This window comes from Cucumis sativus, chromosome 1 (assembly GCF_000004075.3).
Source record: "Cucumis sativus cultivar 9930 chromosome 1, Cucumber_9930_V3, whole genome shotgun sequence".
Taxonomy (NCBI): Eukaryota; Viridiplantae; Streptophyta; class Magnoliopsida; order Cucurbitales; family Cucurbitaceae; genus Cucumis; species Cucumis sativus.
Genome location: NC_026655.2, coordinates 29,379,304 through 29,392,684, shown reverse-complemented (window position 1 = coordinate 29,392,684; position 13,381 = coordinate 29,379,304). Strand labels below are relative to the sequence as shown.

General features: G+C 31.8%; 2 protein-coding genes across 3 annotated transcripts in view; both read right to left on the bottom strand.

The window, feature by feature from the left end:
- The window catches only part of LOC101207480, a 33,917-nt gene extending 31,217 nt beyond the window's left edge, over positions 1-2,700 (bottom strand). Inside the window, exons 1-4 of one of the 2 annotated variants that reach the window (XR_004215429.1) lie at positions 2,308-2,700; positions 1,267-1,390; positions 1,082-1,144; positions 1-102 (exon numbers count right to left, since the gene is read on the bottom strand). Coding sequence is in view for 1 of the 2 variants with exons in the window: in XM_004139045.3 (XP_004139093.1) it covers positions 1-102; positions 1,082-1,144; positions 1,267-1,390; positions 2,308-2,418 (400 nt within the window). In the remaining variant the exon portion in view is untranslated. The remainder of the gene's footprint in view (positions 103-1,081; positions 1,145-1,266; positions 1,391-2,307) is intronic. The other variant, XM_004139045.3, reaches the window with a different exon arrangement.
- A 5,051-nt stretch (positions 2,701-7,751) lies between these two features.
- On the bottom strand, positions 7,752-10,550 carry LOC101207230 (thioredoxin F-type, chloroplastic). The gene is made up of 3 exons (XM_004139044.3): positions 10,124-10,550; positions 8,243-8,342; positions 7,752-8,145 (listed from the first exon to the last, which is right to left on the bottom strand). Exons 1-3 carry the CDS (start codon positions 10,429-10,431, stop codon positions 8,011-8,013), a joined length of 543 nt encoding a protein of 180 aa, XP_004139092.1. The 5' UTR covers positions 10,432-10,550; the 3' UTR covers positions 7,752-8,010.
- Between the last annotated feature and the right edge of the window lie 2,831 nt (positions 10,551-13,381).

Below are 13,381 nucleotides of genomic sequence, written 5' to 3'. Positions count from 1 at the left end.
CATGGTTGCCTTTCCCTTCAAATCCTATAAAAATGAAATTCACAGGGACTGGAAGGTACAGGGAATCAACTTCAAGAAGCTTTAAGTAATTTGCTACGTTACCTGCAATAGAAGATAGACATGAAAAAGAGACTTCTTATGGTGCTCTTGCTTTTTCAATGTATTGGTTCTCACATCATATTACTGTAGAGACTTCAAGAAATTTCGCTATAAAAATTTATGGAAGAACAAGATGTAGAAAAGAATGAGATTTAGCATAGACCCAAGAAGGATTAGGAAATTACCAAAACAGAAAAAATAGTTCAAATAATAATATATGAAATGAGTAACAACCATATATATTTTCTTTTAAACAGAAACAAGCCTCGGTCAAGAGAATTATACTAAGAGCAAAAAGAAAGATATAGAGCAAAGAACAAAGACATATAATAAAAATCCTAGTCACTAACACTCAAAATGACAATAGAAACGATATTTTACACCAAGTCCAGATCCAAGTAGTTGCCATAAAATACTTATTTATCTTAGATCATCTTTCACGGGTATTGGAGACTTGCTAAAAGGAAGATAAAAGATGAAATAATAAATTCTGTAAAACCTAACAACCAAGCTAAAGGACCTCCTCTCCAAAAACATATATCACTGTGTGAAGATTTTAAAAAAAAACTTTCTACATTTTCATTTGTAAGAAGAAACAGGCAAGGAAATGAATAACAATTTCAAGAATGTGGATTCAGCAGGGTGAGCTACTTCCCAAATGGAGGTCAAAAGATATTTCAAATGGCTCTGTATCCAGCATGAATGCATCAGTGTTGTGTTGCTGGGTTGTGATAGGACTAATTACTAAAGAGTATTGCATTAAGAACTTCGAGATTTTGGAAGACTTATCACTCTCCCAACTAGATTTTCATCCCAGTAAAAATTCAATTTTGTATCTCACTCCACCACTTATGTGATGTCTAACCAACTCCCATCTTTAACGTAACATAAACATAAAAACGGGCCAAAAGCCCCCAACTCTCACAATATTTATTACACTGACAAAACAGAAAGTCTTCACTGGTTAGATCAATGCAATTACCTGCCTTTGTGTAGTTAACAACACTCATTTTCTCGGTGGTGGATGATTCCAGATCATCAAAATCTAAACAAATGAAAAAACAATGTGTCAAAAGAGTAAAACAAAAAGGCAACCCATTCGCAATAACCATGATTAGAGAACGTATATATGCTTTGAAGTAACAAATATAAGAAAGTAGAACATACCACCACGTATGACTGTCTCACTCCAAAACTTGCTTTTATCTTTAAGGTTAAACAAGGAGAATACAGAGGACTTTCTACTTTTACGATTTCCAGAGGAAGATGCAAGGGGTCTTGCTGCTAATAGCTGATGAGAGCACATGAAAGAAGTTAATACAAATGTATTTGTAAGTTATCACGCTAACCATTTCCCAGAGTTCATTATCCATCTATTATTAAGAGAACTATATGGTCCATCAGTGATCTTGATGAAGCAGATAGCTATTGGAAACTCGTTCAAGGCTGTTCACTTTCTGACTAATCCCAAGCAGAGCAGACTTATCCAATAAAATATGTGACAATCCGCATTAACATAAATATTCGTCAAACATTTAGAGGGAGTGATTAAATACTTTTTTTGCCGAATAAAAAAAGATTCTTTTTCCAGCAAACTTTTCATGGGTAAATGAAAAAATGCATAATTTTCAAGGAAACGACCACCCAGTAGGAGAAAATTAACAACTACCAAACATAAAATCAACTATCCAAAAAGGCCAAAACAGAAACCAACAGGAAAGACTAGTTTTGATTCTGGGAAAAGTAGTTGCGAGTACAACACGATGAAGAGTCGAAGGCAATCTGGTTCTGGGATTAATTTTGGGGAAAGCCTAGCGCCTTGAATGATTAGAACTTGTCAACACTCTTTACGTATTTTCTGTTAGTTTCCATTTCAATTGTTGTTCTTACATACCAATCTCGTGAATTGTAGTATGTTTTACCATTTACTTTTATATCAAAGCTAATGTAAAATTCAGGTATCTCGGTCTATGTCTTTCTCTTTCATTTCTTTCACTAATTTCCTTCTCTGAGACGCGATTAAACTCCAATAACTGGTTTGTTCAACTTCATGAACAAAATAGCTTAAAACAACAAATAAAAGCAATAAATACCAAAAAAAAAATCCTAAACGAATTTCCAATGAGAAATATGAAAAACGAGATAATCGACCATAAAATTCCCATTGTATTGAAAAAAGAAAAGAAACAAATTGTAATGGGAAGATACCAGCAAAACAAGACAGAGTAGCTGCAATCGCATTGAAATCGTGAATCTCCCAGACAAGCTAAAGAGTTTAGCAGCAGCAACTGTTGAAGATCCACGACCATGACCCATCATTGATCGCAAATGGGATTCAGAAATTGTCGTTGAGGAAAGGTCCGAATCGCTTTATAGTTTGCGTTTACCTCTACTAAGCAGTCCAAGCGACGAAACTCGAAAGTGGGGGAAATGAAAATGTCGATGTAAAGCACCCCAAAACGTTCGTCGAAAATCAAAATGGTTAGTGAAAATAAAGAGAGATTTTAACCAAAGAAATTTTAGGAAATAACACCTTTTTTTTTTTTTTTATGTTTTAAAAGTAGCACGATTTTAGAAAACTAATTCCTTTTGTTTTTCCATCAATCTCAGCTATGTTCGTCTCCAAGATTCTTACAAACAAATTTAAAACTATTTGAAGGAAATCTCTCAATCCCTCTCAGTCCTCACCGACATGGTGTATTTTTTATTAAAAATTAAAAATATAGGGATATATTAAATGACTAAAATACCCTTGGTATTCCAAACGCTACATATTCTCTGAAAACACTAGACTCTGAAGATTGTGCTCAGTTCGGTCGAGAAGTGAATGATTTCGCTCCTATAATTCAAATGACTTTCAGTGATATTTTCTCTGCGAATTTTTTTGAACTCATTTATTCCCTCTTAAATCTCTCAAGGTGGAGCACTTTTAAGGATTTCATGCTTTAGGGTTTTACATGCAGTCTACAAGGCAATCTCGAGATCAAATTTGCCCCAAATGGAATTGAGATTACCTTACATAATGCATGTGAAACCCCTACCTCGGGCATCCTAGGCAATATTGTCCAAGTTTAATTGGAGTTTCATGTGGGGTAATCTTGGGGTCGATTTCGCCTGTGATAGAACTGAGATTACCTTATAAGATGCATGTGAAACTTCTATTATGTGGCATCTCGGGCAATGTTGTCTGAGTTCAATTAGAGTTTCTTATGGTTCTCATTCGAGATTGCCCCGAGATTAAAGCAAGTTTTAAAACATAATACTTATCTTGTTCAAATTTCTCTGTTTCGTAAATGCCTCTTGTGACTAAAATCAATTCCAAGGACTTTTTCCTTACAAACTTGACATGTTGTTCACATCTATTACAGACTGTGTCAAGTATAAAAAATAAGTTAACACACAAGCAACTTCACATGTTTAGAAAGAAAAAGTCTTTAGACATTTATTGGACTTGAAGTTGGTGTTCAATGGACCTCTCTGCCATTACATTTTATTAAGAGGGGTCGAGGAGGGACGGGAAATCACAATTAGTTTTAGCTATTGGGTGAGAAGGTCTCCTTAGAAAAGGAGAACTTCGACATAATAACAGGGTTGAAGTATAGCTCCATATGTGAGGTTTGAACAAAACAAGCCCCTTCAATTATATTTGGGAGATATAACAAGTATGAATGGGTATGAGTTAGAGAAGGATTACCCAATCCTTCAATTTGAAAACGACGAGGATGTGGTGAAGATTTCGGTATACTACTTCATCGAGCTTGCGATGATTGGTCGGAAGAGGAGGCAACACATGGATTAAACGATGTTAGGCCTGATTAATGACTGAGAGGACTTCATCAACTTCGATTGGGGTGAGTTGGTATGGATAAGACTTTTCCTAGTTTGAAAGGGGCACTTCATGGACAAGTGGAATTACACAAGAAGAAACCTGCGAATAACAAATCCCTGATTTTAAAATAAGGATGAATCCACTTTATCAAACCTAGTCCTAGAGCTATGGTTGATGTTTTTTTTCCAAATTTGGTTAAATCGAGCACATATTTGAATCTGAGGCCGAAACATGTCTATCAAGTCATTTTCCTTATTTATCAAACCTAGTCCTAGAGCTAAGGTTGATGTTTTTTTAAAAAAAAAATTGGTTAAATTTAGCCTAGATCTAAAGCTGAGGCCGAAGTCTGTCTATCAGGTCCTTTAATTTATTTATCAAACTTAGTCCTAGAGTTAAGGTTGATGTTTTTTTTTTTCAAATTTGGTTAAATCGAGCCCAAATTTGAAGTTGAGGCCGAAACCTATCTATCAGGTCATTTTCCTTATTTATCAAACCTAGTCCTAGAGCTAAGGTTGACGTTTTTTTTCAAATTTGGATAAATCGAACTCAAATCTAAAGCTGAGGCTCAAAACCTATCTATTAGATCCATCGTTTATCAGACCTAACTTTGGAGATAAGGCTGATATCCTTTTCATTTGATAGTTTTTTTCTTTCTTCCTGTCTCTCTTTAAAAAAATAAAAAAAATTGGTTCAAATACTTTATCTATTTCCTTTGTCCACCTTTCTTTGTCCACCTTTAAATATTTTCAGGATGGACAAAGGGGAAAACTTAAGATATCGTATTTTGTTCTGCATTTTTATTTATTTATTTTTTTAAAAAAAAAGAATTTAAATTTAAATTTAAATTTATATTTATATTTTAAAACAAAAACATATTTAAAAATAAAAATATAAATAAAAAAGTTTTTTCTCCTCCCTATTTTTTCTCAACCATCCCCTTTTTTTTGTTTTCCTTCTTCTCTCACCCTCTCATTTTATCCTACTCTTCCACCTTCTCCCTCTTTCTTTTCGTAGTCTCCACTCCACTTCACTATTTAAAAAACAAATCGATCTTGCCCTATAAAAAGAGAAGAATAAGATTCTTTCATTGGGTTAATTATTTGGCACCTATTTGGGTGTTGTGTGTTAGTTATTTGATTTGGGTGCTAGGTTAATTAATTAATTTGGTTAATTAATTAGATGTTGTGTTAATTATTTGGCACCAATTTGACATGTTGATTTAATTATTTTATCTTTTTTATGTGTTAATTAATTAGATGGTATGTTAATTATTTGGTTGTTGTGTTAATTATTCGGCAATGTTAATTAGTCGGCACCCCATTTGACATTCTGTAGTTAATTATTATTTGACGCCAATTTGGCATCATCGTTTAATCATTCATTATCATGGCATGACCTCATTAATTATTTTGTATTGATTAATTATCTTGCATATTTATGCATTAATTAATTATTTTGTATCATTCTGCATTAATTAATTAATTATCTTGCATCTACTACCTTAATTAATTATCCTGTACATTTTTACATATTTTTTATATTGTATATGTATTTATTTTGTGTATTTATTTTATCTTAACATATTACCTTCAAGTATTTTCCAAATTTCATAATGTTTTGTTATCGTTATTATTCATTTTTCAATTTAAATATTAAAATGTAAATTGGATAAAATTATTGTTTTTTATGGATTTTATAATTTAAAATCTATGAATACATTAAATATTCTCTATTTGAAATTTAATTAATAAATTGTTTTTAAATAAACACATTTCATATTTTAAATGAGACTAAGTAGTGTTTTCTAATTAATTCTTAGATACATGAAATTTCTCTTTAAACAACTATGATAGATATTAAAATATCAAATTTTGGTACCTTAATGTTATGAAGTGAATAAAAAACTTTTAAAGCAAAAATAAATTTCATTTTTCTAATGATTTCTATGTCACCCATAATTATCAATTCATGCTTAGGTTTTATTTTCTTTGATGTGAATTGAAAACCATGAAACATTTAAAAGCTACCTAAATAAAAACTTTGTTTTGTGAACCTTATAGTTTAGTTTAAAAAATAAAATTGGGTAATCATTTTATGGGTGTCGTAGGGTGCTACCACATTCTTTACACACAACGAACTCCCGAACCTAAATGTCATGAATTTACATAGACCTTTTTATTTATTTATTTTTTCTTTGGGTGACCAATCACATATACCTTAATATGGTTGCTAGCGACTTTAAAACTATTTATTTATTGAAATTAAATAAATGATAGAGGTCAGTCGCTCCACGTAGCTCGCGACACAATCTAACTCATATTTTAAAATAACCCAACTCAACCCTTAAAATATAGGTTAGGTGTTTCAGATTGTCAGTTTATTCTTACACCCTTTTTCAAAAAAAAAAAAAAAAAAGAAAAGCACCGTGACCACGATGTTGTCGGTGTTGTTGTTGTTGTCTTTTTAATATATATATTAATTTAGAATAACAAATGTTTATATCTTAAAAGCTTAAACAATATTATAACTTTTTTGAAAACAAAATAGTTCAAAAATGAATTCTTGCCCACTCCACTTTTTAAGATAGTCCAAAAATGATACTTTTTAGTATACAAAATAGTAAAATAAAAAATTGATTATTTGGTCTAAGAAGATTGTATGATAAATATATAATTGACACATTTCTGGTCTGAACTAGAAAGAAAATCAAATCTTCAATTTTTCGATAAAAAATCATGTTAATTACCGTTGAAACTAAATTCACTTCAGGAATCAATTTAATTACAAGATGCTCTCTTTATATATTTATTTTGTTCCCTAAAAATCTTGGAATTCATCCATTTTCAACCCGAACTTTTTAAATGATTTGTTTGTTCCCTTGCTATCTCTCAAATTTCCAAAATGCCTATTTTTGGCACTTCAAACTTTTAAGAACTGACCATTATGGTCATTAGTATATTATTTTTCTATCTAAGAGACTTACTTGGCTTGAAGCCATCGTGATGTCAATAAACATACAAAAACCTAAATAAATAATTTGCTAACAACGAAACAAAGATACAGATCCAGATGGGCCAGTAATTAAAATAAAAGAAAATTGTAATTGATGATTATTTTAGCAATAATAATTAAGGATACAACAACATTTTAAAAAAATTGCAAATATAGCAAAAATATCACTGATAGACTTGTATCATTGATAAACTTCATATGGTATATCAGTCATAGTGATAGACCAATATTTACAACATCAGTGATAGACTTACATAATTGATAGAATTTGACAAATTTTGTTATATTTACAAATTTTTTAAAATTGTGCTATATACTTAATTAATTGCTAAATTTGCAACTAGCCCTAAAATAAACATTTAAAAATTTTAAACCTTCTACATTTCAATGCAAGTATTCCAAACTTCAAAAATAAAAAACACCTTATTTGATACTCATAGATGAATTTGGTAAAAAAATCAATCATTCTATTTAGAAAAAGATGTTATGATATGAAATAAACTTAATTTTCAAAAAGCCAAAAAAAAAAAAAAAATTAAAATGGTTACCAATATTTACAACATGGTCTATCGGTGATAAACTTCTATCATCAATAGAATTTGACAAATTTTGTTAGATTTACAATTTTTTTAAAAATGTTGCTATATACTTAATTATTTTGTATATAAGGATTAAATTTGCAACTATCATTTATTTGAAAGCACTTCTTACAGGCCATCCCAAACAAACACTACAAACCAACTAAAACCTAATAAAAGTCACCCAAAATCTAACCAAAAACCAGAAATCAGAAACATACCCAAAGCCATTATAAAAACATTCAAACCCACTCATAAAAAAATGTATTTAGCAAAGTAAATTTTGGAATATGTAGGAACTGTCATTGTACACACATCTATATACAGAATCATTTCCCATGGTTGAACTGCTTTTTCCTTAACACTTGACAGTACACAAAATCATTAAACTAATAGAGTAAAATAAATAACTGTCCTGAATACTCTTCCTTGCATCATATTATTTGAATTTACAAAGAAGAGAAGAGAAGAGAAGAGAAGAGAGGAGAGTTTTCAGCTGGATCTTACAGCATCAATGGCATGAACCAACTCATCAAACTTTGCTCCAGTTACTTCTTTAACGACCTTTTTATCCTTTAGAATTTTGAAAGTTGGCACCACTTTTATCCCAAGTTCCTTTGCTAATGGCTGCCAAATAAAGATAATTCAATGTTCTTACTTCTTATATGAACTATTATGAAAATACATTCCTAAGTTCCAGCAAGAAATTAGGGACCATATGAACCTTATTGTCTATGTTGCAATCAAGCTTTAGAAAGACAACGTCAAGATATTTCTCAGACAAATCTTGAAATTTGGGGGCCATCACTTTGCAGGGTCCACACCTTTAATGTACCATGTAGGGATGAATAAAGAAAGTTAATTAAGGTGTTAAGCTTGTGAGTCCAAAAACAGAGACAATAAATAATGAATCTTAGAACTTTCACAAATGCATAGTCTCGCAAGCAGTCTGAAATTGCATATAGCAAACACAAGGAAAGTTTTTTTCGAACTAAAATTAATCACCACAGTCATGAGGATTGGGTTATTACAAGAAACAATAAGGCAAAAATAAAAGTTCTACCAGAAAATAAGACTGTCAAAGGCAAAGGTTCTTTTTGTACCAATTAAACTTACTAGAGCTCAATTAATATTTTTTAAAAGCTAAAGGAAAGAAAAGAAAAATCAAAAGGTCATAACATAGAGGCAAAGCACATTTTAGTTGCGTTATGTTACATAACATTATTCGAATAAGTTTATTCTGAGTTGTTGTATGAGGTTTGTTAAATCGATAACTTTTTCTTTTACTTGATATGTTAAATCTAGTATTTTTTTTTTGGGTAAGATAAGTTATATCTAAAATAAACAAGCTATCCTGTTGTGTTTCTAGATAACCAGTTTCTCATTCTTACAAATTTTCTTTCCTAAAAACTCCCACGCCAGGATAAAACCATATCACCATTAGGAAGGCACCGTTACCAAATGGCACAGCCCGATGAAGCAAAATAGCTTAAGACAGAAAACATTACATTAAAACTATGTCAAAGTTATTGGAAACGACACAAGCAATCACGTAGCTTGTACTTAAAGCATATCCATCTCATTCATCAAGAGGCCACAAGTTTGAATCCCCATCCCCACTTCTTGAAAAAATTATAATCCAATGAACTCTATATTTAACGGAAAAAAAACTGCCAACCACCTTGCGGTGAAACCAAATAATTTCTTCAAAGTTTAAAATAGACTTGATGCCAAATACTTTGCAATAAAAAATAATTTGACTAAACCAGTAGCTAGAATACCCATTATTGGAAAGTCTCGAACTTATTTAGCAGATGTTACAACTGTATATTGTTCCCAAAACTGCAACGTTAGAAAAAAATCATTCAATGTGAGATGTGCCTCCTCAAACAGTTTCTCTTGATATTGCTCCAAATGTCCTCCCGGGAGAGCCTAGGCTTAAGGCTTACTTGAAAAGGCAAGGCTCACAAAATAAGACACTCCCTTGGGGGCTTTTTTTATTATTTAAAAAATAGAGAATTTACCAAAGTCTAAATGAGAACTTTCTTGGGATTAGAAGTCTGCTTTTTCACATTTCCACTTCAACTGTTCTTTCCCTTCTTAATGTAGTATGTTTATATATATAATGTGCCTCACAGGACAAAAAAAACCCACACTTCTTGTTCAAAAACTATTGCGCTTTATGCGCCCGAAGTCCAAAATTTTCGTATATTAAGTTGAAAAATATATATATAAACCCAGTTTTCAAGTTCTCATTATTGTGTAAAGGAGAAGAAGAAAACAAACTGACTTCCTATGATAATTTTTTAATCAAAGTCAAACTCAATAGTAAAAGAAAAAAAAAAGTGGCATCAACTTGTAGGGGGAATTACTTTAATAAATTTGATCATTTGACAGACAGAAGCCTAAATGAAACCAATGTTTCTTTCCAATTTATTAAACCACGAGATCCATACTCTACTATAAGCATCGCGTAATTAAATCAGTAAATCAGAAATAATCTACAATTATAAGAACATTCATATCCGAAACCATATTCTATGCAATAACGTTAGAAACAACACAAATAAGAAACAAAGACATATGGAGACATAGAAACACAAACCATTGGGTGTACATGTCGAGCACAACGGTTTTATCACCAGCGGCATTGACAATGGGCCAGAAAGTATCCTTGTTGACCTCAGTGACTTGGCCAACAGTAGCGCCGGCAGTCTCCAAGCTTGAATTGACCTTGAAGGACCCATTCCTACCGGAAACACCAATGCTTCTGCTACTAGAGAGACTCAAGCTCCTCGAACTGAAGCAGCCACTCTTCGATTCGGAAAGTGTGGCGATCGGCTGCCTTCCACTGCAGGGAAACGACGGCGACGATCTGACCGACGGAGGAGAGAGAGAGAAATGTAAAGCCATGGAAAAGAGAGAGAGAAAGAGAAAGAGAGAGAGTGATTGGGAAAAGGTTCAGAAATGGCGGAGGAGAAAGTGAAGCGAAGCTGCTGCAGGACAAGACGTCGAAGGAGGAGGTTGATGGATTTACGATGTTATACTTGAGATTTGGGAGAGATGCGGCAAATGTGAGGGGTGTTTTAGTCATTTAAGAAATGTGGATTGTGGTGGAGAATGGGTGGATAAGAAAAGACTTAAATGCTCATTCTTTGGTTGTGGACTGAGTGAAAGGTTGCAGGGGTAGGATTGTAAATGTGGTGAATTCATTCTTTTATGGCAGCTGAGAGATAATCTAATGGCGAATGGAGGTTGATAAATGAACCATCATTCTTCTCGATATGTGTAACTACACTAATGCCCTTCACATATCTGCTTTCAAACACTAAGCAAAGGGCTATAAAAGGTAATTGCCAATAAATGAAAAGTAGTCTTTCTCATTTAATCTCTCATCCACTAAAAAAAAGTACAGTTATATTTTCTTTTTCATTTTAATTTTTTTTATCCTCTTAGAAAAAAGTTAATTTACAAATATAAAACCAAATTGAAAATATTTAGGACTCGTATAACAAAATAAAAATTTTATGAAGTCGTCGGTATAATTTGAGTTTTTTTTTTTTCTTCAGAAACTCTAGATTTTTCTTTCCAAAATTTCTCATCTCCTTTTCCAGAATTTATTCCTTATTCGTCATCTCTCATCTTCGACGTCATTTTTTTTCTTCATAAAGACTATTTTGTTCCTTATTCTTTTATCATTATTAAGTATAGTCATGCCCCACGTTGAGCACCTACTGGCTTGGCTCGAGGCATGGAATGATATCAGCCGAACCCATTCACCTCTGAAACGACTTCAACTGACACTTGACTTGAAAACGTGAAGCATTCAACAATAGAAGACTTTAAACTTTGAAACCATAGTGTGACCCATTTGAAATTTCTTTTATAAAAATAAGTAAAATATATCAAACATGAAAGTATAAACATTTAAGTAAATACAGTAATGCTTTAAACAAAACAATTCCTTTTTATGATTAAAAACTAAGTTGACCTAGCAATAGTAAGTTCAGCACGTGGGAGAGTCACAATCTGTACCTAGAAAGAAAGAAAACATTTTGAAATAGTAAGTCTAAAGACTTAGTGAGCAATGGTTTTAGAAAACACGTTTTTATAAAACAACTTTGTAATAAAACCGAAGTTTTATAGCCACAAATAGTATTTACCCCTTCGTCCGAAGACGAAACAGTCGTTGGAAAGTTATCTCCCTCCTTTATGGCATAAATATATACCCTTCTTGATGGCCCAAAAACTATAAGCTTGTCAACCCTACCATAAGTATGGAGTTAACCACATGTATACAATAGGTCTCATGATATATTCGAGTATAGAGAAAATATTTGAAAACATGAAAACATTTTCCTTAAACATGATCATGAAATCATTCAAACATGGTATCACTTGAATAACAATTCATAAACATTTATCATAAATCATAACTTTAAATAATAACTTGGAAAACATGTTCATAAATCATTTCACAAGCTATCGCTGAAAATATGTTTGATAAAGAACATTTAAAAATGTTTTGTTACTCATAAGCTATTGATTGTGGAGCTTGAAAATATGTTTAATAAACACTTTAGAAATCATGATGTTACTCACAGGCTATTGCTTGTAAATCTTGAAAACATGTTTAATAAACACTTTTAAAATCAATCAGTTACTCATAAGCTATTGCTTAAGAAATTTGAAATCATGATTTATAAATCACTTTGAAATCAATGTGTTACTCGAAAGCTATTGCTTGTAGAACTTGAAATCATGTTTAATAAATAGAGTTTAAAACACTTTATTACTCACAAGGCTATTACTTGTGAATCTTGAAACCATTTTTAATAAATACTTTAGAAATCATTGTGTTACTCACGAGCTATTGCTTGGGGAGCTTGAAATCATGTTTACTAAATGCAAGATATTACTTGTAGAGCTTGAAATCATGTTTCATAAAAACTTTTGAAATGAACATGTTACTCACTTTACTTGAATAGAGCTTTTACCATGAGATTCCTTGTAAGCCTTTTTTTATCTGAAAAATTCATATTTAATTCTTAATTATCCCCTGAACATGAAATTATTCAAAACATCTCTCAAGAATTACCAAAATAAATCCTATAACATGAAAATTTCGCCCATCTCGCCTAATTTTTCATCCAAAATACATGTTCCAACTTTATAAAATCATAACCTAAAATTCATAACTCTTTTGATAAAACTTCTCTCTACAAAGTTTCTCTAAAATGTCTTAACATTCTTACCTCAAAATTTCAGAACCAAACCTTATATTTTTCTGGGAGTGTACCTTGCTCAGTTTCACCTGAAAACTAATCTTCTTGCCTTCTCTTAACCAAAACACCAACATTCTCATATCCAAAATGCACAACAGCCCTTTTCAGTAAACTAGATACAATTTATGATCTTTCGAGACTAATATGAGTGAAATTGTACGAGTGAGTTGTCACCTACTAACCTTTTTAAACCATAATTTCGCTTAGCATTCTTGGTCTACTAACCTCTTATCCTTATTCTCGCCTAATAAGTTCAACATTGCCGAAACATCCAAAACATCTTAAATACTTGTCTGAACTACTTGCCTTAACTCTGGCCTTAACCGCTTGCATTAACTACTTGCTTTAAGTACTTGTCTTTGCTTTGCCTTAATTAGCTACATCCCTTAATAACCTCTTTGGAGGTTATTTACTCCTCTTTTGGCTATCCACCAAGTCCAAAACACCTAAGGTGTGGACTTAGCCATTGTTCACTCTTTTCAACTTAACTTCCCTTTAACTTAATGCATTTTCCAAGAACAATTGCAAATATAGCTAGTAGATTAAAAAATATTTGCATATGTAGCAATATTTAAAGA

Excerpts from the sequence above, each read along its gene's own strand:
- LOC101207230 (XM_004139044.3), bottom strand. The coding sequence starts at position 10,431 with ATGGCTTTACATTTCTCTCTCTCTCCTCCGTCGGTCAGATCGTCGCCG. Across the intron at positions 8,343-10,123 it reads CTCGACATGTACACCCAATG|GTGTGGACCCTGCAAAGTGA; the intron begins GTTTGTGTTTCT and ends GGTACATTAAAG. Across the intron at positions 8,146-8,242 it reads ATTGCAACATAGACAATAAG|CCATTAGCAAAGGAACTTGG; the intron begins GTTCATATGGTC and ends TTTATTTGGCAG.